General features: G+C 45.2%; 1 protein-coding gene across 2 annotated transcripts in view; it reads right to left on the minus strand.

Annotated features, from left to right (window-relative positions):
- PIK3C2A (phosphatidylinositol-4-phosphate 3-kinase catalytic subunit type 2 alpha) overlaps positions 1 to 26,609 on the minus strand; it is a 1,158,716-nt gene that overhangs the window by 514,571 nt on the left and 617,536 nt on the right. For both annotated transcript variants that reach the window (XM_078681042.1, XM_078681043.1), the window contains one exon: positions 6,861 to 6,955. In XM_078681042.1, coding sequence (XP_078537168.1) covers positions 6,861 to 6,955 — 95 coding nt within the window. The remainder of the gene's footprint in view (positions 1 to 6,860; positions 6,956 to 26,609) is intronic.

A 26,609-nucleotide genomic window follows, 5' to 3' on the forward strand; every position in this document is an offset into this window, starting at 1 on the left:
GCTCAAGGTGCTTGCGGGACCGCTCCCACCTAGCCGTCGACGTCAAGGCCCGGCAGTCGGGGCACGAACGGTCGTCGTGCTCGGCCCCAAGGCAATACAGGCACCAGCGGTGGGGATCGGTAACCGACATGAGTCGGTTGCAGTCGCTACAGGGCTTGAACCCGGGCATCCCTACCGTCGTGAAGACTCGAGAAGAGATCAAAAATTATCAAAAAAGTTTGACTAAGGTACTGCTTTCTCCGGACCTGCGCTTGCAGTCAGCGCGCGAGGGCGGCGTCTAAGTACTCCGACGGACGCGGACTCTGCATAACTGCATTCTACGCCACTATACTCGGTAGGTGGCGCTGTACGGCTCCGCAAGGACGCTGTTCTATTCAAGAAATGATGTGCAGAGCCTATATAGGCACAACACGGCTCTCGCGGACGAGAATGTTCAGGCCCCCAGATGCTAAGCCCCAATAGCAAATAGTTTGTGACGAGTGTACAGAGTCCTATACTTAGGATCTTATTAATGAACTTGTTCTGATAAAATCTGCCACAGAGTCCTCACCTTTTAAATAGATACCAAAGCAGTGCCTATTTGGAGGCTGGTCTATGAATGGATTCAAACCAGAAAGTCATGGAAGAATGAGTGGGTGAAATACCCCTCTTGGAGAACCGGTTGGCTAGATAGTAGTGCTTTATGAACATTTGGAGTGACGCACACCTAGGTGCCTGGCAGATGCCTAGGAACTCTGTGTGCCAATGCAGTAGTAGCAGGACCTGGGTGAATGAACTTGCATTCCTTCTGGAGGCTGCTTTTTTGGCCAATGCTTAGCAGATCTTAATGAAGACCATGATCTATCAAGAGAAGGTCCTGTTCTGTACTGCCTAGCTGGTTTCACTCCAGTGAACCCCACAAAGAGTTGATATTCCACCCGGTATTTTCTGGTACAATTGATGTAAAAGTTTGTTGGTCCAAGTGATGGAGTCTCTCCTCCTCCTAAGAGGAACCATTTGCTGTGTGCTGCATCCTGAAACAAATCTGTTCTGAAAACTGACCTATACTGTCTTTGTCGCGGTATGCCTGGCTGCCAAGGTGTTCAGTGGAGATTGCTAAGGCATGTGTGCAAAACCCTCCCTGTTGCTGCAACAGCAGAGGCTCCCAGAGGAGGACCGCCCAATCAGAGGAGAACTGGTCATACCAAGGAGATCTGAATACCATACTCTTGGCACCCAATCTAGGGCCCCTTGGATGACCTGGGCCTGGTCAGTCCTGATCTTCATGAGAACTGGGCACAGAAGCGGTATCGGCGGGAAGGCCTACAGAAGTCCAGACTTTCAACCTAGGCTGAACGTGTCTCTTACTGAGAGACGTCTTCAAATTCCATTATGCAAAACTGCTGACATTGTGCATTCTCAACGGTGGCGGACGAGGCAGGAGATTTTTTAATCCCAGTTGGACCGCCAGATCCCTTGGTTTATACAACAAAACGAAAAATACTGAAATTAAATTAAAAGGAAGACGGTGTGAGAAAAAAATATATAATACTTACAGGATTGGTTGCCTACTACTGGTGGAAATTGAAAAATCCCCTTTTAAGTTTGCCTGAAGCTTATTGGCTGTAGCAACTGTAAAGAAGTGTTCTTTAAACAATTTCTGGAGGCAACACTTGCCATACTGAACACTAAGGAGAGATTCCTTGAAGACTATTGGAGTAACCTGTGCTAATTATGATGCACAGTTTTGGAATACATTTGTAGCAAGCCTGAAGAAGGAGGTGGGACCAATACAATCCTCCGAAACGCGCCGCTGTCTTTTGCTCACAATTGTAAAATGTATTTGTACACTATTTCATAATACACGCAAATAATGTTATATTAATGTGAAGGTTGTTATAAATTTCCTTGTATTTTTGTGACTTGGTATTTCATATGTTTTTAATGTGCACATTGATGTGCTATTTTTAGTACTTTTTTAATGATTTTATATGAATTAGTTTAATACATTTTTCCAACGGAAAATCCTTTTTGTCTATTGACTTTCTGGTACTGATGGTACTGACCCAATGTATGTTTAACAACATTGTTGAATATTGAAGTACGATTGTGTGTTGAAGTGTTGCATGTGTATACTGTATGCTAATAGAATATCCCAAAGGGAATTCTTCTTAGACTTAAGCATCATTGGTAACTAGGCCACAAACTAACTGTGAATTTGGCAGCGTCACAGCCATCCTGTTTGGCTTGTTTAGAATAGGTTGAAAGTCTTACATGACACCTTGGAGGACTTGAGCCACTGAATCCCAGAAAACAAGGAAACAACAGCCCAGCAGGCAACTGGCATTTACTGACAGCGGGCCAAACTAGTGAAAGAAAACACTCTTTTCTCCCAGGTCTCCACTCTCGTGGACTCCTTATCAGGAGGAGTGGTCGGGAAAGTATTTGGGTTATCTGACTAATGGAAATCTGCACCACCAAGCTCACAAGGGAAGGCTGCTGAGACAAAAAGACTGGGTGACCTGGGGCAGGGCGGTGGCATCTCATAATTCAGGATTGAGATTGTCTGGGGGTCCAGAGTACGGTTTGGCCCAGGCCCCTAGTAACGTATCGCTGAAAGTCAGTAGAGGCTCAGTACATGTTTGCCCCAGCTGAAGTACTTCATCAGTACATTGGCTTTGACCTCTAAGGTAGGGGAGCTGGAGGTGAGAACTTCGGCCACTCTCTACATGACAATCAGAAAGGAGGCACTTTCTTCAGTGGCATGGCCTCGTGTGCGAGAAGGCCAGAAATCAGGATAGGTGTCAAGAACACTGGCATTCTGGAGGTCATCATACTAGTTTTCTTCGGGTAGAGTATTTCAATTTAATCTCCTGCTGCATCATAATAATTTACAGAATCCGTCCCGAACAAGAAGTGCAATCTGCCTTGAAGAGGTGGGACATTTAGCTGGTCAGGCTGCAGTTTGACAGAGCATGATCTTGGTCGAGGTTGGAGCGTGCTGACTCATGTATCAAAATACACTGTCCCAATCAGGAACCTTCAAAACCAGTTTGCGGCAGCTGTATATCATACCCAGTTCTCTTACTGTTCAGACCCTCCAGCTTATTGCGATTTGCAAAAAAATCGCGAAATCGGCCGATCTCTGGAAATGCCGCGATATTTGGCAAAAAGCCTGCGAAATTTGCCGTTTCCGCCGTTCGCCGTCCTTTCCGCCCGTTTCCGATTGATTTGTGGCGAGAAGAGAAGGAGCCAGGAGGTCGAGGACGCGGGACGCGGCCGAGAGAGGGAGAAGACCAGCACCACACCAGCAAGAGGGGGAGAGAGCACGAAGCGGCAGCGGCACACACGAAGACTCTTCCTCAGAGACCAGGGAAGCACAGGAGGTACGTCCGTCCTTCACGCTGGTGGGGGCCCGCCGCACACATAGGGAGATAAGCAAGTTTATAGTCGGATTGTAAAACCAGCTTTGTTAATATAAGAAGCGCTGCCCGGGTGGGAGGGGGGCAGTGGAGATGTGGCCGACCGGCCCCCGGGGCTGCTTGTTTACTGATCGGCAGTAAATTAAAAGGCCGCGGGTAAAACGTCCAGGCTTCTGCCCTGAGTGACTCGGCAGTTTTATTTCCATGCTGGCTGTAAGGCTCGGTGCGCTTAAAGCCAGACAAAGTACATGTTTACTTCTTGTGTAAACGGAGGGAAAATGAATGTAGTGAGTGGACAGGAAATTAAAACATTAAGTGTCTAAGGCTAAATAACATTTTACATTTATTCTTAGAAAGAGTACAGGATTTTACATGTTTCACCGCGCTGCTTCCCGGCTATGGCTTTCTATTTATCTTACTGTTCAATTTAAGACGTTGTACTCCCACGCATTTGGCTATTCGTCTTCTCTGCTCGTCTCCCTGGCCTCTCTTCTTCATCATTATTTCGTAAATCGCTCCCACTTCATCTCCAGTGTGTGTTACCACTCAGAATACTGAATATATTTATATGTGCGCCTGTTTTACATTACTTGTAGTCTTTGGCCTCATTTTTAGAAAAAAGAAATGGCTTTGCTGCTTCTGGCTGAGGGAGAGAAAGGTGAGGTCTGTAGTGGGAGGACAGGGTGGAGGGGATGGAAGTGGGACATAGGAAGGCAGAAAGTCGGGGAGGGGTTAGAGCAGAGGGTGAGGTGGAGAACGTGTGCAGACTGGGTGTGGTGAGTGTATGGGGGCTGGAAACATGCACAAAAAGGATGGTAGCCCCAGTTGGTGGTTATAGAAAGTGTAAAGATCTGCTAGGTTAGGGGAAAGGGTGGAGGTTGGCATAAGGGGATGGTGGTTCAAGAAGCAGTTCTGGAGTGTTGGGGGGTAGAGAGAAATGAAAGCAGCTTGCCCATGATTCATAAAAAAAATTGGCATTACCCAGCTCAATGTAAAATAAATATAGATAGAAGTGAAATTATGCACAGGCTGGAAGTAGAAAGTGTTTTGCCTCTGTTTCCTAAATGGCTGCAGGCCAGGTAGGTTAGCATTTGTGGTTTCAAAGGTTTTCTGCGCTTGCAACGAGCCATGAAATTACTCCATGCTGCTGAAAATGGCAGCTGATGAAAGCGAAAGAGCGAATCCCAAAGGCAGAGAGACCGGGGGAAGCGAAATTACAGGCAGAAAGGCAAAATGTACATAGCTCCATGTTGTCAAATAACTCAAACAGTAAGATATCTGTGTTTGGTGTTGCAAAACCCCCAAAATAAAATGCCGCTAAATGCCGCTAAATTTCCATTTTTGTGCCGCTAAATTTTCATTTTTGTGCCGCTAAATTTGCCAATCCATGCCGCTATATCCTGGGGGGTCTGACTGTTCCATATGAACTCTGAAGTAGCCGAAGGGCAACATGATATATAAAAATCCTAAATAATGTCCCAAAATGCTCCTGCTCAACAAGCTATCTTGGCCATACCACCTATCTAACATATTCTAACAACAGTCCAAGAGCAAATCTTTTGGTTTAGGACACGAGATCCAGAGGCTTTTGGTCTTGTAGATCTAAGGTGCACAGGGCATTACAATGTAAATATGTAAATCAAACAGCAGCAGTATTTGGGGCAGTGTTTTATGAGAGTGCATTGATAGAGGGATCTGTACGCAGTGATTCTTGTTGCCACAATCCTGATACCTGAGCTATCAGAAAGCAAAGCTTTGTCCCGCTCTCAAAGAACGAGGTTGACAGCATGGAGGTTCTGCTTGACATGGACTGAGAAACCGCTCAGAGTTCAACTGCAAGCCGCCTGCCCCACTAGACATCAATATGAATAAAACAGTGAGCCAAAGCCATACAGCCATATATGGTAAGCCATATTAAGCTAGCCAGGCTCCCATAACAGGAGTGGAAGAAGGTCCTAAGGGTCTTGAGACTGTGTGAATGGTCAAAGTCATATTAGGTAGCTTACCATTGTGGAGCAGTAATCACAGAACAGTGCTTAGAGATAGGGGCTGCACTATACTATTTGACAAATGAGGTTGCCAAAAAGAGTAAATGCCAGGCAAAATGTGTTGCTTTACGGTTTCTACTGAAAAGCAAATATTCCCTTGGGGCAATTGGTTTCAATTGGTTTCAACTGAAAACCGGAAACCCTAGTTAGGTTGAGTAGATGAGGACCTGAGAGATGTCTGCTGGGAAGTGTGGAAAAGGCAAGAGGAACCTTTTAAAGTACATACCAAATAGCATATTTAGCAACATAACCGCAGACTATCAGGACTCGTTCTCAAATTCACTAATGATTACCATGCAGAAAAACTGCAAAAATCAAGCAAAAATCTCTGCTACAACACTGATTTTCTGAAGAAAAGAAAAACATGCTTATAAAACTGAAAGTCAAGTAACTTAAAAGAAGAATCCATTCCTTCCAGCAGACAATTTAGAAACCCTATGTCACTACAGAAATCTGAAGTTTTCACCAATTTCTTTTGGACAGAAATTAAGAATGTATGATAACCGTGATATTTAACTCCTTCATTACCTGGTTGTGTGTGCACCTCATGCGTGAGACGCCTTCTCAAAGGTTTATGATGGAACTGCACAGACTTTTGAGCAAACACATCTAGGAGAATTCCCTTTACATTATTGGTACCCGACTACAACTTACATATATAACATAATGGTGTTTTTGGAACGGTACTGGGAAGATTATTTTAAAAATAGGTGTGCGTGTATATACAGCACTGAGTGACATGTAGACTTTTAAAATGTTGAATTTCCAATAGTAAGTGCTTTAATCAATCCAGATATGTGGTATAACTTATTATAAGCTTTTTGGCAAACATCAAAAACCCGTAATTTGTCCCAGATACATTTTTCAGGTCAAGCCTGTGGAAATTTACTGAGGTAAAAAGGTCTAGTAAATACTGGGAACTGTGGATCTTGGTGGGGAAGCGCCAAACTGTACGCACCCGATACGGTTTGATCCCTGCAGTTAGATTTTATTGGGTGCAATAAATCTCGCACATAGCCCCAGACTACTCTAATATGAGTTGGAGTGGGTTATCCATTTAATGTTCAGATAAACTAACCCTCCTTATCCCTCATTGTTTGCTGCTTATTTGCATTTTAAAATTGCATTACCATTTATTTGGTTTCCACTGCTACCAGCAGTGGAAGATGCTAGGCTCTAAAAAGTAATTTGCGTACCACCAAAAGATTTCTGTAAATTACAGACAGGAATAGGAGGACAATGTGAAATCGAATACCAAAAACATAAAGTGTGAGAAATAGTACTGGAGAATGTATATTGAGCTAATATTTTGGTGCAGGTTTCCAGATTATTAAATTTCCCATTCAAGTTTCAACTTTGTCTATGTAACAGTTTACACATCAACAGCGAAATAGAGTAAAGGAATTCTTACCAGTACAAATAGTGTGCTATCCGGATGTTTCCCAAGGCACGACTCAGAAGAAATCTTACTAATGCGTTGTCCAAGTATATTTCATACTTTAGTGCCTGATCAAAACAAACATGTGCAGTTAACTTACTGCTGAAAGGAAAGGATTAAGAAATACAGTATTGGAAAATAAAAACCAAAGTGACATGGGAAACAAAAAAAACCTTCAAGAAATATACATATTAAAATTACCATTAACTCACAGGCATGTCCTAAACACCGACTTTGAAACATCAACCATTATTCACTTACTCAACGAGAGTGAGTGTGCGAGATCTGCTCTCAGCTCATCCTTTATCTACCACTCATTAAGGAAGAAAAGCAAGTAACATGTCACTATGGAGGAGGGCCAGCCAGAACTCATTTTACCAGGCAGCTTACAGGGCCTGTCACTGTAGACTTCTGCAATGAGCTCATGGATGATTGGCGGACATATTGAAACATGAAACTTCCACACAGACTTAAATTTTGGGACAGGGCACGGATCGGGGGTACACGCGGGTGGTCGGCGTCCACCCACTTTTTTCACAGGGTGAACGCTGTCCACCCTGCCAAGAATTTTGACCCCACTGAATAATGTGCTGAACTCCTCCCGGTGTAATTTCCAAACACCGGGACACTTTCAGCATTGCCTACACATGGTCTGCTTTCCATCTGAAACAAGCAACAATGAGCTGGCGGATATGGCATGGGGCTTTCTTATTTAAGAATCCTTCTGGGCCCATAACAATGGCCGAATTTGAGGGGTTATCAGGCCACCTTTTGTTTGAGTCTCTTGGCTGGGAGCAGTCAGAAGCCTTCCACCTGATGCAAATGAAGCGGATGGGAAACGAAGGCTCACACCTTGTTAGCACTTCACACAATTTTTTTTTTAGTTTAAAGAGCCTAATTGAAGCAAATAAAGAACAAGGTACAATAATATATCAACGATCATAAAAGAAGTGCAGCAGGTATCATAACATGTATATGGTGAAGGAAAGGTGAAAACTTAATGTAGGGGACTTTATCAATAAATAAAACCAAGGTTGAGAGCAATTAAATAGTTATGTACCATAACAGTTTAGCATTTTAGGTTTTATAGGAAAGAAAGAAAAAATAGAGAGAAAAAGAAAGAAAAGAGGATATGAAAAACAGAAAGTCAACATCCTTACCAAATATATTAAATAAAGATATCCAATAATAAACAATATACAATCTCAGATCGCAAAATAATAGCAATCAAATAAGAACATTGTAAAAAGGGTTTAACACTATACTCATGGCGGTTGAAAAACAAAGGTATTGTCTTTGTTACGTAATGCAGTAGAAGAAAAATAATTGGGAAGTGGAGACCAAAATGCTTCTTTTCGTAGGAGTTGCTGAGAGGTAGTTGCAGAGGCTCTATCAAGCCTAAGATGGGAACAGAGAAGATTCCACCAAGCAGAAAAAGTGACTTTGGAAGAATCCTTCCAGTTCAAAGTGATAACCTGAAATGCAATGGCAAGTAACAGATCCACAAAGGAGCCCATCCTGCGAGCACCAAACCAGTGCATGGGATTACTACCCAAAATTATGGAGTAGATATCAAAGATAAAGTTGATGGAGCAAATGGAGGTAATTAATTTACATATCTTTGTCCAGAAAAGGGAAATGTTGGGGCAGAGGAAAAAAGAGTAAGTATGTGCCAGGAGTGTTTTAACAGGACCAACAGTTGGGGGATAGGTCAGAACTTAACTTAGTAATAGATAATGAGGTTAAAAATAACCTTTGATAAAAACTAATAAAGAGTTTGAGTGGTACTAGCATCACAGGAAGTGTGATGTATACGTCTCCAAATCGAGTTCCATGTGTGTATATGGAGAGTACTTTGCAAATCAGATTCCCATAAAATTTCAGTTTTACTCTTGGGGCGAGTGGGAAGAGAGAACTTCACACATACTTTAAAGAGGTAGCTTTTCACTTGGTTGAGTCAGTTTATTTATTTTATTTATTTTATTTTGAAGGTTTTCTATAGCGCGAACATGACCCATGCGGGTATCAGAGCGCTTTACAAGAGAGGTAGAGAAAAAAAAAGCCAAAGGAGACTATGTACAAAAGAAACATAGTAATTTAGAAGTAAAGTCGTAAGTTCCGGAGATATGCATGCACTGTAAGAATGGGAGATGTGTTGGTCTTTCAAGTACTTACACAAAGCAAACTGGATTTATATAGAGCTTACTTCCCTTGAGGAGGCGTTGAAAAAATTTAAGTACCACTATCTTTTTTGTATAGCCCTACTCATTCCAATACAGGGTGTCAGAGCGCTTTACATCAACACATGAATATTACATAAAAAAATATTACGTAAAATAAATTATATAAGTTTGTAAATGAATGTACAGAATATGGCACATAAAACTGGGGGTTTGCAAGGTGTAGAAGTCACATATCATCTTCCAAAGCTCACAGTGCTATTATCCTCGCAATGCACTCAAACATAAACATGATAGACCTGTTAAACATATATGTGAGGGCTTTAGATCGGATGTCACTTCTTGTGATACTACTTCATGTAAAGTTGTGGCTTGTGATGCCACTTTCTATGATGTCAATTCCTGTGATCTCATGTGCCCCATAATATCATGCGCGGTGATGTTGCATGCGTATGTCACTTGCATACTTACTAACTAGGTCAGTCCCAAACACTTCTGTTTTTTAGGAAGTGTGCCCTAATTGAGATATGAGACTATCTGATGCTAGCAGCAGGGGCCGGACTACATACCCCAGAAAGCCTTGCCTCCAAGTAGAGGCGGGAGGCACCAAGCAGCACGCCGGTCGGAAGCTTGGAAATGAGCATTTTTAACTAGTAGCGCAGGACGCTAGCAGCAGGGTCCAGACTACATACCCAGAGAGCCTTGCCTACAGGAAGAGGCAGGAGACACCAAGCAACTAAGCATGGGCGTAAAATCCGTTCCGCTCGCGGATTTTGCGGATTTTCGGTAAATTCGCAATCCGCGAACTCTTGCGAACTTGCCGAAAATTCGTAAAATCCATGCGAAGCGGATTTTTTGCTTGGTCGCACTTGCCAACTAGAATACTATACAATTTCGCGGGAGTAAACACTTGCGAACACGTAGATGCGGCGGGCAGCGACAATCTCGCAATTGCGAGATTGCAAAATTTGCAATTTCGCACAAGAAATCCACCAGCAGGCAGCATAAACATTGAAAATTATGATTTTTATCAGAATAACTCCTCAGGTTGACATTTGCCTGCACTTTTTCTTTGCAAGGAGTCCATTTTGGGGGGTGGGGGTGGGAGGAAGGAAGTGCCCCACAGTCTCCAACTTCCTATTCCTGTCCACCAGGCTCCTCCCAGTGCTTTCTTCATGTGCTGGTCACTTTGATTTGGATCTTGACCTGGAAGGATTACTTTTTGTGGATGCTGCTGGATATTTGGATTTTTGCAAAACTGAAAGCACTCAGCAGGTGCAAAAGTTCAATCTTATCATTAGTAACCATTCCTGTAGTGCCCCTTCAGAGTTCAGTTGCCTACTTGCAACTATTCTATGACCCTGCTCTGACCCTCACAGCAGGCTCAGAGAATAGCTACAAGTATACAACAACGGTCCTGTTAAAAAAATTACACTGCAACAGAAAGCAATTACAGACAAAACTGAAAGCACTCAGCAGGTGCAAAAGTTCAATCTTATCATTAGTAACCATTCCTGTAGTGTTTCCTGAGGGGCCCCTTCAGAGTTCAGTTGCCTACTTGCAACTATACCACAAAGGTCCTGTGAAAAAAAAGTGCACTGCAACAGAAAGCAAATTACAGATAAGGAAGCAGGTGCCAGCCAGACTGGAAGTTTAAATTCAGTGACACATTAATCAACCCCTAATTAATTCATGTCAGTTGAAGCAGGGCAGGTGTGCTTGCTTTTTTTCACCCCCATAATCTACAGTGATAAACCAACCAGAGGGTGGCAGTGATGTACCAGAGTGTGGCATGGGTGTACCAGAGGGTGGCAGTGGTGAAACAGAGGGTGCTGTGAACCTGTGATGATGAACCAGATGTAGAAACAACATAGTCGCGGCCGTTGCGAGCCGACAAGTAAGTTCGCAATTGCGAACTGGTACAGAACCCTCGCGAACTGGCAGAAATCCTTGCGAACACAAAAAAAAAATCCGCAAATTCGCGAGAGTTCGCGGATTTTGCGGATTGAGAATCCGTAAATACGCAAGTTCGCGGATTGCCAATTCGCAAAATCCGCCCATGCTTACAAGCAACGCTCCGGTCGGGAGCTTGTAAACGAGCATTCATATCCCTCAACATGTGACACTAGCAGCAGAGGCTGAATTACATACTCCACAGAGGCTTGCCTTTAGGAAGAGGTGGGAGACACAAAGCAGTTTGCTGGTCGGCTGCTGAAAAGAAGCATTAATACCCTGCAGCGCAGGAGGCTATCAGCAGAGGCCGGACTATATACCCAGAGAACCTTGCCTTCAGGCGTAGGCTCGAGGTATTGAGCAGCGCCCTGGTCGGACGCTACATTCCCCACGGGCCTGTCTTTGCCCATCAGCGGTTGGGCTGGGCCATCTCCCTTGGCTATTCTTTACGGGCAGCAGCAGTAAGCATGACTTGACATTTCCGACCTGTACTCTGTTACTCGTCTGAGGGTCCGTGTGAGAAGACTACTGGGCCCAGCAATCATCAGGTGAGGAGGCGGAGGCTTCCTGGGTCACACTCCACCCCTAGGCCCGCACCACTTACAACCCAGGCATGCCTGTAAGAGTCTAGAGAAGGCCGGACTGGTCCTGCTTTCTCTAATTTTTAAGCTGTTTAACCTGATTTTTCCTCTTGCTCTTTTAGAATGCAGATGACAAAGTCAGTCACTGACAGTAATCGTGTTGCTTCTAAAAACCCTGATAAAGTACCGTCCACAACGAAAACGCTTATTAACTAATTAAGGAGATGGGTGCTATTAATAAAGAAATAACTAATACTGAAGCAAAAATAGAGGCCCATCAGGCCAATTTACAATCGGTTCCAGGGAAGCAAGAGGGGACTATTACCTCCAGTAGTTGATCAACTGGGGCAGCCACCAACAAGGGAAAGGTGAGCAAAAATGAATCCCACAGTTACTAAGGCCAACCTGCTTATAGAGGATGCACCTGCCATCTCACCACTGAAAAAGAAGAGGGGTGCTCCCCCCCCCCCACTAGCATCAGATCACAAATCACACCATATACCAGAGCAGCACTAGAATTGGGCCGAGGAATCTGTCATTAATGCAAGTACTGTACTCAAGGGCAATGTTGGGGCCCTGCATTCGCTTCTATTGGTCACTTTGGAACCTTTGTTACTAGCTATGGAGTGGAGGTTGGTCAAGGCTGTAGGGGCTATTACGGATAGACTCACTGCGTTGGAGGCATTGGAAGCTAGGAGAAACAGAATATTTTAGCATCCGCAATCACACACAATTATAACGAGCTTAAGACTGTATTTCAATCTTCTGCTGAAATTGTCCAGGCCACAGCAGACGCCCTCCCTGAGTAACTTAGGACCAAGTCAGTCTTGTCCAATATAGTTTAGGTTGAATGGGCCACCTCAGTTAAGTGCAACACCCCTTCCTCCTATTACTAGGCCGGAGTCACGCAAAGGCGTGTAACTTTCACCACCCAGCGGCCTGTAGCATATAGTGACCTATTCATGAGTAAAGGTGGTAACTTTGGACCTGCCCCCTCAAGCAATACTTTTCATTGCAGTTTTAATTAATATTCCCAACCTAGTCGTAAAGTTGGGAGCAATTGCGACAAAGTTGTGCACTGGCTGGGTCGTCAAAGGGCCAGTGTCGACTCACTGTTTACTGGAATCCGCATGGTTCGAGGAGTAGGGTGGGTGGGCAAGAATGCAAAAACTTGCAGTGGAGATTTTATTGTGATCAATTTTAGTTCAGCTAGTTTTACTAAATCGATTACCTCCCTGCAGAACCTAAAAACATAATTCCCCATTGGCACTGAGGTAGTCCCCCTAGGCCTTTTTTTTTTAATAAGGCTCATGCTGCTCCATTAATACCTGGATGTCTCAGAGTCCAGGGACTGGGAGGGATCGTTACTTTTTAATTGTCATCTTAGCAACCGCTTTCCCTGCTAGCCTCGGAGGTCAGTGTAGATTAACAGGAGAGGAACAACGCAATGCTCACCAGTAATTCTCAACTAACTTCTGGGATACAGGAAGGTATCTCCACCCTGACGAGGGTGAAAACTTGGCACAGTAGCGTTTGCTTGGCAAGGGAGGAAGCAGTCAATTTACCAGGCTAAAGAGGGGTTGAGTTGTCAAAATAATCACCTCTAGGTATGGTGTTGGAAAAATATCTGGCATAGTAAGTTGTCTATCTCTATGTGGCAAGAGTTTGTGGTAAACTTTAATAGCCTATGTTTTCAAGAAACCTGGTCATTGCATCCAGACCACATGTTGGGATATTACTTACACCTGTCAACTTCTCTGTTCCAAGCAGGAAGCCCAAGGGGGGTCTCTCCTTTTACATATCCTTTCTGCTTAAAGCTAAGGTGTATGTGTGTAGGATGGGTGATTCTTTTTTCCAGTTAATCGAACTGGAGTTGAACGATGGCACGAGATTAGTCAACGGGCCCTGTTCAAACTTGGCTGTCTTACTTTTCAAGCCCGGGCGGGCACGGCCCCTGCTTTTATCAACTCCGCCATTACCAACTACTGCCCTCCTAGAGATCTCCGCTCATCCACCAAATCCCTACTAGTCATTCCCCGCTTCCAGAAACAAAGATCGGGAGGCCAGAAATTCGCGGTCCTTGCACCTACCTTCTGGAACACCCTCCCACCCCATATCAGACTCTCCCCCTCCTACATGGAGTTTCGCAAGGCCCTTAAGACTCTCCTGTTCCAGCAGGCTTTTAATCTATAGTTTCTATATTCTCTCTTGCCCAGGAATCCCTCTAGCGCCATGAAACTGCATTGTGAACGTGCACTCTATAAATTTTTAAAAATTCAAAAAACAAATTCAAAAATTAGTAATAGTCAATTTGTTTAATAACGTGCTTAATGTAGGTATAATGTCCTGGCTTGTGATGGGCCTAAATAGTCTTGTGTGGTTTGCAAAGAAACGGGGTAAGGCTTAGGTGGGACAGAGTTTGCCCGGATGCCTTTCTTACCAACTTCGTGGAAGGTCACCTGGCAGAGTTTAATGTTTGCCTAGATCAGTAAGGTGACCTGTAGACATTAAGAGAGCTTTTATTAAGTTGATTTATCACTTAGTAATGCTTTACAGAGATCTCCAAATCAAGAGCAGAAGGCTCCTCATGGGTGGTTTAACAAGCATTGCACCACTGCACATAAAAATATAATTGCCGCAACAAAAAGACATCCTAAATCCAGAATAGATATTGCCAAGTGCAGGAAGAAGGAGTATAAAATGGTGACAGGACCAAGGAAGAGAGAACTCCAGACTCAAGCCTGAGAAGGGCTAGAGGAAGCTGCTCAGACCAATAATAGATGTTTTGGCAGATTATATATCAGCCACTCCTGAAGGGGTAACGTGATCCTTGTCAGAAAGCCGCTATCCCAGATTCAGATTTGGTAGCCTTATTCAGTAAGATCTGCATGCCTCAGTACACATGGGACAAAAGGGTTAAAGTTACATTGATGGCCCTTGTGGATCACAGTTCATTTATTCCCACGGTGGAGGAGGTGAGGCTCGCTATTGTTAGAAGTGCTAGTGGAAAGATGGAGTTTCATTTATTCCCACGGTGGAGGAGGTGAGGCTAGCTATTGTTAGTAGTGCTAGTCGAAAGATGGAGTTCCTCTTCATCTTTACAAGACTAATGTTGATTTGTGGGCTCCTTGATTGACTAATGTTCTTCGGAAAACAGGAGTTGATGGTAAAATTCCTACCTTGTCCAGCTCTTTAATTGTACCAGTTTTTAAAAAGGGGAATAGGGCGGATGTCTCGTGTTACCGTCTCATATCACTGCTCGACTTATTGTTAAAGGTTTTGGGACCAGTGGTTTTGGCCCTTTTGGAAGATTGGGCAAAACAAAAGCGTATCCTTTCTGATCTTCAGTTCGGTTTTCACCTAGGTATGGGTAAAGAGGACCAGTACCTCAACTTGCCGCTACTCACTGGTAAATATACAGTTGTTAAGGGTAGACATCTGCATCTGGGTTTCATAGATCTGTCCAGCACCTTCGATCGCGTCTCCCATAAGAAAGTATGGGAGATCCTGGAAGAGCAAGGCATGGACAGTTGCAGGATTAATCTTTTAAAGGACATCTACAGAGATTCCTCTGCATCTGTTGTGTTCGGGTCTCAGGACAACGTTCTAGTGCCTTCAGGACTGGCAGAGCCCGAAAGACAGTGGGGTGTCATTGCCTCCTTTCTTTTTACCCTTTATACTAACGATCTCGAAAGGGTATGGTTGCAGGGAAATGCTCTAGACTGGTCTTCGCGCAAGACCGGCGCTATTATACGCCGATGACACCTTCCTGATGGGTCGTACCCCGAGGGCTCTACAGGACCTTTTGGACAATTTTGAAACGTTCATGGCTGCCCTTGATTTATATGTTAACAGGACTAAAACCCATGTCATGATTTATGGCAGTATGCGAGGTAAGCCTCCCAGTTTATTTTGGAAAGGGAATTAAAACCTGCTCTAATTTTTCTTATCATGGAGTCATGTTTAATGACGAAGGCTAATGGAAACCCCAAATAACTGGACATGGTATCCAGATCTGTTAGTGCAATACTCTGCTTTGCCTCCAAACTTAGGCAAAAACCTATCAACCATATGATTTCCATCTATATGGCTAACTGCTTATCGGCTGCCATATATGGTGCTGGGATATGGGGGCATGAGAATATGGATGTGCTTCGAGTTGAGAATTAATTTCTAAATAGACTTTTTCCATTATCGCGGAGCAATCCTGCAGGCATCTGCCACATTGAAACAGGGCTACGCTATTTAAAAGGCTTTTTAGCCATGCGTTCACTCATGTTGTGGCGACAGGTATGAACCTATGATCCTTAAATAGGGATCTAATTAGCAACTGTTTGGCCTTGTTTCACTGGATTAAAATCCTGTGGATTAAGAGCATTAAGGATATCGCCCATAAACTTAATGGGAGGGAATTCTTTGAAGAGACAGGTGGCATGGAAGCGCTGAGCAAGTGTCAGTTTAAAGCTCTCTTAATTACTCAGCTTGACGAGGAGTGGCATCAAGGGACGCAGCCTTAGTCCTCCGCTCAGGCATACATGAGACTTCATCCTATTCCCTGTATGCAACCTTTTCTGTTGAAGGTGAAGGATCATCATACGAGTTTCCTCCCTGTGAGGTTTTCTTTAAAGCATTGGGCTATCACTCTATGCCCATGCACTAGTGACGCTATCACTACTCAGACTACCCTGCACCTTACGTTCGTTTGCCATTTCTATGCATAGGGGAGGGTTCAATTTATCAAGTCTATCTTGCAGAAGCACTATTTTTTTACAGCAGCTTGAAAGGGAAGATATCATTTTCTAAGTTTCCACTTTTTAAAAATGGGAGGTAAGGGTCAGGCTGCAGCTTGACTCCTAATCAATCAATCAATCATTTGTAAAGCGCACTACATACCCGCGAGGGTCTCAAGGCGCTAGTCAGAGATAACATAGTATGAATGTAGTTTGTAATTTTGTATTTGTATATGTTTGTTAATCCGTTAAGGCATCATAGAGTGCCTTCCTTGTTCATGGCACTTTGGAAGTCACAGTAATTAGGTTTGATAGTCGCTTCAGCACATATTGGACCTTTGAGGCTTTTCTAAAAATCCCTCCCAGAGTCTGTTGAACCATTATAAGCATGAGTGCCTAGGACGTTTTTATTGGCGCCTTTCCAGTGATGCTATTTTATTGCTCTTAACTATTTTAATATAGCTTGTTGTATTTTATCTTTCTCTGATCAAGATGAAGCCTCTTAGGCTCCTATACAATGGCTATTGTTTGCTGTAGAATAATAAGTGCTACTAGCAAATCACGACTATCAGTTGCCAATTATTGTTTTTTGTTTTGCTTATTTGCTTTTATGTCGCGAAGTGTGATCTTCCTGTATTTTAAAAAGGACTATCTACTAAGTGGTAACAGAAGCAATTTTAAACACAATTCATACTTTTAAACTTTAACTTGGAAATTCTTTCCCTCGCTAAGCTAACCTCTGTTTAAAGAGAAACACAGTTTGAAACTGTACTATTGGCTTGACGCTTTAAAATCATCTTTAATACAAGTGACATCAATTTTTCACCTTGAGACCCCTTGTAATTCAAGGGATTTGAATTAATAATTGATATTACTTTCTTTGAAAGATGTGTAAGGCCATAGCTGCAAAACAGCAATTATTATTACAGTCCTACTCACACCAAATTTGTTTAACTGATTTTATTGAGTTTGTACCATCTTCAAACAGCAACATCATTTGTGACATCAATTACCGTACAATAAGGCAAATCTATCCATTCTTTCTCAAAATCTCAGTATCTGGATACCCCAAACTCCCCGCCCTTCCCCACCCTCCCTGAGTTGTGCTGAAAAGAAATCTGTACATCAGATAGTGAAGTATAATTCATAATCGCCCCACCGTTACATTCAGATATTTGGAAGGCTCTGAGGGCACATCCAGTGGTGGAGTCATTGTGGTGCCTAGTGTAAGGAATCTGTTTGTGATTTTACACACAGTTCTAGGGAGGGATTGTAGTTGGTGTTACCCTGAGTACGTCGTTCATGATGGGAGGTCTGGGTCTCTCAAGCAATTCACCAATGCTTCCTAAGCTTGGGCTTGGTCCCGCGAGTCTCGGTCCAGTCTAGCTTCCCTCAACAGTACCTCATATCCTGCACAGATCTCAAGTTCGCTACGCCAGGTGGCAGCACAGGGGCCCCTAGGGGCCTTCCAATGTCTGATGATTTCCCTGGTGTAAAGGCAAAATTCTGAAATCTACCTGTGACCTTAGTCTCGGATGTGTGCAGAAACCAGCTCAGCATGCAATGTCCCGGAGAGCAGGGAACCTCTCTTGTGATGTGAGGAACCACTGTAGTTTTTTCTTCCCAGTAATCAGTCAGCGGGGGACAGTTCCACAGCATGTGCACAAGCTCTACCCAGACCTCCCCACATCTCAGGTATGCCACTCCAACTGTGTTGAAGTATATTTATCTGCCCTGGAGTTAAATATGCCCTGTGTAGGATATACAAATTGATTAATTTGAATCAGATGTCCCTAGATACATTTGTACCCTTTCCCGGAGGGTCCTCCAATCGCCTTTGGCGATGGGAATCCCCAGGTCCTCCTCCCAACGTGTCCTCAGGGTTTCTAGTGGTTGAAGCATGTCTTTGCTTAGAGCTCTGTATAGGCATGTGACTGTTTTGATTCTGCCTGATGACGAAACAATATATTGACTACTTTTATGAGGCTGTGGTTCCAACATGCCGGTTCGCCAGTGCTTGAGAATGGTGGTCATCACTGCGCTGTGGAGTAGGAAGTTCTCAAATGGGAGGAGCTCCTCAGCACGGAACAGGTACCCAATTTCTGATGTCCCAGCAGTCTTCCAATCCTCTAATCCTCACCAGTTACCACCATGGAGCAGTGTTGCTAGCAGAGTCATGGGTCTTCACACGCAACTTCTGTCGATAAAGGGCCTGTCTTCAAGAAATCAGTGCTCGTTCTGAGTGCCCTAATAACTATCCCTACCGTCCCTTCCAGGAGATCAGCCTAGTCATGAAAGATTTTGACACCCACATGGGGGCATCGGGGCTCCCATTCTAACATCTCTAGACCCTTACGGGGTTGCGATTGGCTACCATTAGGAACAGCCTTGACTTTTGCCAACTGACCTATAGTCCAGACTCCTTTAACAGGGCATTGGCACCTCACACATCTGTAGCCATGTTTCGAAGGAAGAATAAGAGATTGTCCGCACACAAGGCAATGCGGTGGAGATGATCACAAATTTGTAGGCCCTGATATATTTCTCCTGTCCTCACATAGCTAGCTAGAGGTTCCATGTCCAATGCAAAAGTAAGGGTGACGGGGTCGGGGGCGGAGCTTGCCGCGCTGGGAAATGGCTGCGCCGTAGGCGAGCTCTCCCGATCAAGCCATCTATCCTGCCATTATCCTGGGCTACTGGCGTTTCCTCGCTGGTGCCGCTGTGACCGGAATACTTGATGACCTGCTGGGTCTAAGCTGCTTCCCGATCTGACGTGGCGGTGTACGAAAAAATTGCACCGCAAAATCCTGGGCCAGGGCTTCCCTGACGCTACTGCTACCGTGCGTGCTTACGTACGGACTACGCGAGCCCGAGGCTTGACCTGTGACCATAGGCCTCGCGGCCAATTTACATAGAGGAGCGTTCTGCAGGAATTGGGCGACTGCACTGGCTGTGTGCAGAGCCGCGGAATTGCCGGAGGTCCCCATTGACCGTGCTCGTGAGCGGCCCTGGGGCGACGCCGCTGGAGACGTGTGCTCGTGAGCGGTGAGTGAGGGACTGAGCGCCTGGGTCCCGCGGGTGCCGCATCTGTGCCGCTGGTTTGCCGACGCTGTGCCCTGGAGAGGGGAGAATGCCTGGGGGAACACAAATCTGCCTGCCTGCCCGTAGCTGAGCTCCTTTGTCCCGCTCCCTTCGGCTGTTGTACGGAATAAATGACTCCTTCCTGTCAGTATTGATTACCCCTGAGATCTGGATGTAGGCGGGATCGTGAAAAGTCGTGGGGAAAAATCTGATATTGTGACATTGCATAGATTGAGGGAGCGCTAAGGCACAAATTCGCCGCGAGGAAGAGGCTGGCCATCAATATCCTCAGCAACTATATTTAGAGCCATAGTGTATATACACAGGCAGCGTGTTTGGTGCCATTGGCGGACCTGTGCTCCGAGAGCCTGCTGGACCTGCTCAACTACTGCGGCAGTCACTGCTGGTTGGCGTGCGATTGTGCTTCGCTGGGACCGCACCACACCATCCCAGGGACCCCTTGGTGGAAGAATGGCAAAGCCAGATAGAAACCAATCTAAGCTGCAGTTTAAGCAGCAGCGAAAGCCCACTGAAATGCCCGAAAGCCGGTCCGGCCGGGACCTGCAGACTGTACCGCTGGCCGCTACTCCATCAGGGACAGATGTCCAGGCGATGTTTGCGACCATACAATCTACCCTAACCAATATTGATGGGAAAATAGACTCCTTGGCCTATCGTGTAGATCGCATGTCCGAGAGACTAGACAAACACACAGAACGCATCGATATGGCGGAGCGCAGGATCTCTGATGCTGAGGACGCGGCCCAGCAGCTTGAGCTGAAACATACAAAAGTGGACAAGGCACTGCAACTTATCCAAGAAAAAACAGAGGATTTGGAAGCAAGGTCACAACGCTGTAACCTACGTATTATAGGAGTTGCAGAGACAACGCGGACCGGAAACATGGAGAAATATGTGGAGGACTTGCTTATAACCATGCTTGGCAAAGAAACTTTCTCTCCTGTGTTTATAGTGGAGCAAGCTCACCATTCCCTTGCACCAAAACCGGCTGTTGGTGCATGACCCCGCCCTATTATAGCAAAAGTATTAAATTACAGAGATAGGGACGCAGCCCTACGCAGGGCCCGTGAACTCGGAGAGCTAACACATGAGGGCATGTCTATTTCTATCTTCCCTGATTTTACCTCTCAGGTCCAGGAGGCCCGGAAACGATACATGGACGTGAAGAAAAAGCTGAGAGACAATAATGTTCCGTACGCCATGCTCTATCCGGCCCGTCTAAAAGTCACCATAGACAGGAAGAACACGATCTGTAACACCCCACAGGAAGTGTTGAACTTCCTGCAACTGAATCACCCTCTCGTCCTCCGGCGCTGATCAAGATCCCTCATCGGATGCTGAGTAGAGTTTTGCTTTCTATTTTTTCCACCCTGGGCTGCTGACCTCGGCTGGGCTATATTCTGGATGGACATAATAACTGTATCCTTTCGCCTGTACGGCTAATGGCTATATCAATATTAAGTGGACTCACTGTATGTATGAGATATGACTCTATAGGTTACTGTAGATGTCCTAACCACTTTCAGAAACCCTAGTCACGGTTTGGATGATAAGACTGTACTATAAGTAATTGTGATCTGGCTATAACTATGGCTTTTTCTACAGATGTTACAATTATAATCTATATTACAATGTTAGCGGCTAGACGCTTGGGACGGTAGATTGCCCTTGCTATACTCCCTTCACGGTATTCCGTGAAACTGGCTTGATCCCCCAGACATACCTCTGCTGGGGTTCTGCGTGGGCACCATCGCCCCCCTTGTGTGTACCACACGAACTGTTGGTTTTTCCTTTTGTAATGAAGGTCTTGGGATATAGGCTTTGTCATGATTGGGATGGCGAAGTGGGTGGGGGAGGGTTGTTAGTTTGTACTCTGTTGGTTTGTGGTCACTATTTCCATATGCTTTGACACTTGGCGAACTATATCTGCACCCAAAGTCTGGGATAGAAATATATTACACTAGTGCGACGACATGGCTACTACTAGACCCTTACATTTCCTAACATGGAATGTCCGCGGACTCAATAACCCCAGAAAAATACGGCAAGTATTTGCATACCTAGATAGGCATGCTGTAGATATAGTGCTTTTGCAGGAAAACCATCTTCTCCCTGGTAGGGCGGATAAACTAGGTCACAGGTGGGCTGAGAATGCAGTGTCTGCTACATACTCGTCCGATGCACGCGGGGTTTCGATCCTAATTCGTAAGGCCACACAGTTTCTCCTCGAGCATACACATACTGACCCCCACGGCAGATTTGTCATTATAACGGGCCTCCTTAGAGGCACAAGGGTGGGCATAGTTAATGTGTATGGGCCGAATGTTGATGATCAGGACTTTTTCATAGCCCTGTTTGCAAAGATACGAAACATCCCACCTATGGACATTATTTGGGGAGGCGACCTAAATGTAGCCCTTGATATTACCTGGGATAGATCCCCCGACACACTGGAACATCACCAGCGCGCACTCTCAACCATCCGAAATGGCATGACGGAATTCCGGCTTCATGATGTCTGGCGGGAGCGTAATCCCGATGTTCAAGAAAGCACACACTCTTCTATGGCAAATAGTAACCAATAGTCCAGCCTGGACCAGCTGCTATCGGAATATGCATCCACTTGGGTTGTGAACATAACACATCTACCCAAAACCCTATCGGACCATAAACCTGTTTCTCTCCAGTTGCATATCCCGACATATGTCCCTCCACCTTTTGTTTGGCGCTTTAACGCGAAGGCCCTCTTAGATCCCATATATAAGGAAACGCTACATAAGGCGATAGAGGACTATTTTACACACAACGCGCGATCTGTAGATAGTGCAGGAATGGTTTGGGAGGCGTTTAAAGCCACAATACGTGGAACATGCATCAGTACCACGGCAGGTATCCTGCGGGATATTAGGACGCAATTGGAAAACTGCGAAAAAGATATTCGCCTGTTAGAAGCCGAGTATGATGCTGCTCCTGCTGCCGCTACCCTTGGAAACCTCAGAGCTGAGATAAATCGATACAATGACTTAGCTGAGGACGAGTTGAAATACACAACACGACGTCACAAGGCACATAGGCAGAGGGAGGGTGGCCGACCGGGTCGTCTACTAGCGCAGTGGATCCGAACGGAACACACACAATACACTGTCACGCAAATAGAAGATGATACAGGACAAACACACTATGATACTCACGGTATACTACATACATTTGTCAAGACATACAGTGACTTCTACACCTTGCAACATACTGCCACCGAATCAGAGGTCCTACAATATATTGCTGACATAGAGATGGTGTGGCTGTCGGACGCCCACCGTGAGCTCTTGGCACAGCCGATAACAGAGGAGGAGACACTAGCTGCAATTAAAAGTCTACCAAATGGTAAATCACCGGGGCCGGACGGGTTCACGAGTGAATTCTACAAGACGTACTCGAAGCTGGTAATACCTCCTCTTCTTGAAATGCTTGACGAAGCCTACCATAATAAGATTCTCCCTCCAACACTGCGTGAGGCGCTTATAGTAGCACTCTTAAAACCTGAAAAAAAAACCAGCAAAGCGGACTCCTACCGGCCATTATCTTTGATCAACACGGATGTCAAGGTATTGGCGAAAATTATAGCCACGAGGCTACAGCCCCTTATGTCCACAATTGTTCTCCCTGATCAATCAGGATTTATACCTGATAGATCCACTACACATAATTTACGTACTATCTTCTCTCTCCTACATCAGCTTAGTCCAAACCTGAAAGCGGTAGCGGTCCTACTAGAAGCTGCCAAAGCTTTTGACTCGGTGGAGTGGGCCTATATGTTCACGATACTGCGGCAAATTGGGCTTCCCCAGGGATTGTTGACCTGGATAACCTTACTGTACACTAGACCAACGGCGCGTGTAAAAGTAAATAGACACATTTCAGATAGCATAAATATCCAACGAGGCAACAGGCAAGAATGCCCTCTATCCCCGCTCCTTTTCTCGATAGCATTAGAACCTCTCGCTTGTAAATTACGCCAACACTATGCACACACGGCCTTACGGTTCAAGCTACGCCCCATTAGCATATCATTATACGCGGATGATATGGTATTATACCTCCGAGATCCTAAAGATAACTTATCGCCAATACTGCAGGAGTATGTGAAGTTTGGAAGACAGTCAGGCTTGCAAATAAACTGGAGTAAATCCGCAATCATGCCACTGACGGAGTGCACTATATCTCCGCAGATGGACTTCCCACTAATTTGGCAGGATGAGCCCATTAAATACCTGGGGATAAGGGGTCCATAGAGACATAGAATTGGTGATTAGGATGAATTACGGTGTCGCCATTGATCACATAGAAACACTGACAGCTAAATGGATAACGCTCCCACTTTCACTGGCAGACCGTATCGCCCTGAGAAAAATGGTCATATTGCCCAAATTACTGTATCTGTTTATAAATGTGCCGATAATGCCTCCATCTGCGGTCTTTGCCAGATTGCGGGCGAATCTAGTGAAAATGATCTGGGCTGGCGGGCAAGCCCGTATTATTCTTAGCACTCTCTCACTTCCTTATAGTGCAGGTGGGTTTGCGGTGCCGGATTTATATCTATATTACTTATGTGCCCAAGCACACTTTGCATATTATTGGTACCATCCAGTGAAATACTTGCCGCACCTTGCAGTCCAGGATGGGGATGCCAGTCCGATTCCACTATCTAGTATACTACTGCATACACGTACCCACTTGAAGCGAACAGAAATAAACACGGTGAGGACCACCTCACATGCCTGGCAGGGTATCGGTCAACTAGCTCACAAAACCCCGATTTATGCCCCCAGCTATCCACTGGCATGTCACCCTGACCTCTCGGTAACATTAGAAAAGAACAGCATGAAGTTATTGGCGCAGGTGGGCCTCACACACTTTGGTGATTTATACTCTGAGGGTACTTTTATTGCCCACGATGACCTATCATACATTAGTAATCAGTCACTACTGTTTCAGTTTTTGTACCATAGGCTGCGGGCAGCTGTTCTTGTGTTATATCCAAATTTCCCCTCAGAACCACATTGTCTACAACCGCTACAAAACTTACTAACTGCCACTACTCACTCACACCTAATCTCACGATTATACAGATCGGTACAGGCGGAAATAGGGGCGGACACCGCAAAGGCGCGAGCCAAGTGGGATGTGTTGTTGGAAAACCCCCTCACAGATGATGATTGGACATGCTGCTGCACATTGATCACCCTACTAACGCCCAATGGTAACCTTCGCCTTATTCACTATAAATACATGCACCAAGTTTACCACACTCCGACCCGTTTATTTAAACACGGACTGAGGGATAACGCATGTTGTAGAAGGTGCGGTATTGACCAGGCAGACTTCCCGCATTTGGCGTGGGACTGCAAGAAGGTGCAAGAGTTCTGGGTGAAGGCGATCGATCTCCTAGGCTCGATGATGTCATGTGAATTGCCATGCACACCACGTGTATGTCTGCTGGGCCTTGATGTACCTCTAAGATCTGTAAAAAAAAAACTGATAGCTATAATGTTGTTACTTGCTAAGCGTAGAGTGGCTATGTACTGGGACAGCAGACGTTCACCTACAGTGGACCGCTGGCTGCTTGATGCGGTATACTGCAGAGATAACTTTCTGCTTTATGCGGAAGAACTTCCCACTGCGTCCAAACCATCCGATATTTGGGGACACCTAACAGACTATCTACGTGAACATCCGAATTACTTCAGGTGAACAAGTGAAAGTTACACTATATGTTGATGGGTTACTGTTTGTAATGCAATGGGTCCGACCACTGTCATTTAACCTTCGAATGGAACAGGTGGAAAATATAAAACTGTCAGTATTGTACTGCCCATCTTGTGTCCCCTATGGAAATGACCACTGTTTGTATTTGTATGATGAAAAATCAATAAAAAAATACAATTTAAAAAAAGGGTGACGGGGTCATCCCTGCCTTATCCTACTTTATAGCTCTCAGAGATGGTCTGCCCACGCAAACTCTGGCTGTTGGGTCTGTGAGTAGCAGCCAAGCCCAGGCAAAAAATCAGCGACCTAACTGTACGCGCTACAATACACCATTTTGAAAATCATACTCCAAGCTGTGCTAAACGTTTATCACTGCACATATTTCCTGCAGAGTTATGCCCCCATCATGTCCCTTGGCCTCTTCACTGGTGATGTGCGGAAGAAGTGATGGTGTTAGGAAAGCCGTTAGTGCCTCTGCAATGCGTGTAGACATACTTGTGTAAAAGCTGGTATAATCGTGGCTTAAGTATTGTTTAATCTCCCCTTGCCTACACAGCCAGGTCCCTCCCTCAGTCTCGAGAGCCACTATAGTCGAGCCTCCCTTGGCCGGGTTAGCCAGCCAAGTCAGGAGGGAGCCAGTGTGATAGCACTCTGTATGTGCCCGGACGCTGTGCCACTGTTGTCCTCAAAATATCGCTTTATATAGCCGATCACTTCGCGGTACATAGGGTCTTCTAGTGATTGAGATTTCCATCTCCAGGTAGCGATAGAGGGTTTAGGATGCTCTCAGTTCAGCTGGAGGAGGACCAGGTTAAGGTCTGATATTGTTCTGGCCAAGTATTCTAGGTCTTGTACTAAGCTGTGAAGGTCAGAGGTGCAGAGGATCGTGTCCAGAAGATTATGTCATTTGTGTGGGCTTGAGAAAAAAAAAAAAGAATAGGTCCGTGTGTGTGTGGGTGCGTCTGGCACCAAGTATCGTTTAGTCCCCATCTGGTCTGCCAGTCACCGAAGAAATGCCGGGGTTGCTGGTGAATCCCTCAAGGTAGGGTTAGAGCGGTCAACATTAGGGTCCGATACACAAAGTCTCCCCCCATGATAGTCACCAGATTGGGGACTAAGGGCCTGCCAGGAATGTCCCCCGATATACGTTTGGGGCATAAACATTCATGATCGCTATATCGCGACCCTCTAGGCGGGCCATCACTACTACAAATCTCCACTGTGCTGAAAAGGTACCTCCTGCTCAGATCCAAATCAGTGTTTCCCTTGCGCAGGCTGAATATGTAGTGTCATAGGCACTCTCCACCTTCTTTGCAATGCTGCCCCTTGGTTGTTAGGTGTGTTTCTTGCAAAAGTGCAATGTGGATTCCCCTTCTGTTTAGATAGGAAAATACTTTATACTGCTTCATCATT

Source organism: Lissotriton helveticus, chromosome 3_1, assembly GCF_964261635.1.
Source record: "Lissotriton helveticus chromosome 3_1, aLisHel1.1, whole genome shotgun sequence".
Classification (NCBI taxonomy): domain Eukaryota; kingdom Metazoa; phylum Chordata; class Amphibia; order Caudata; family Salamandridae; genus Lissotriton; species Lissotriton helveticus.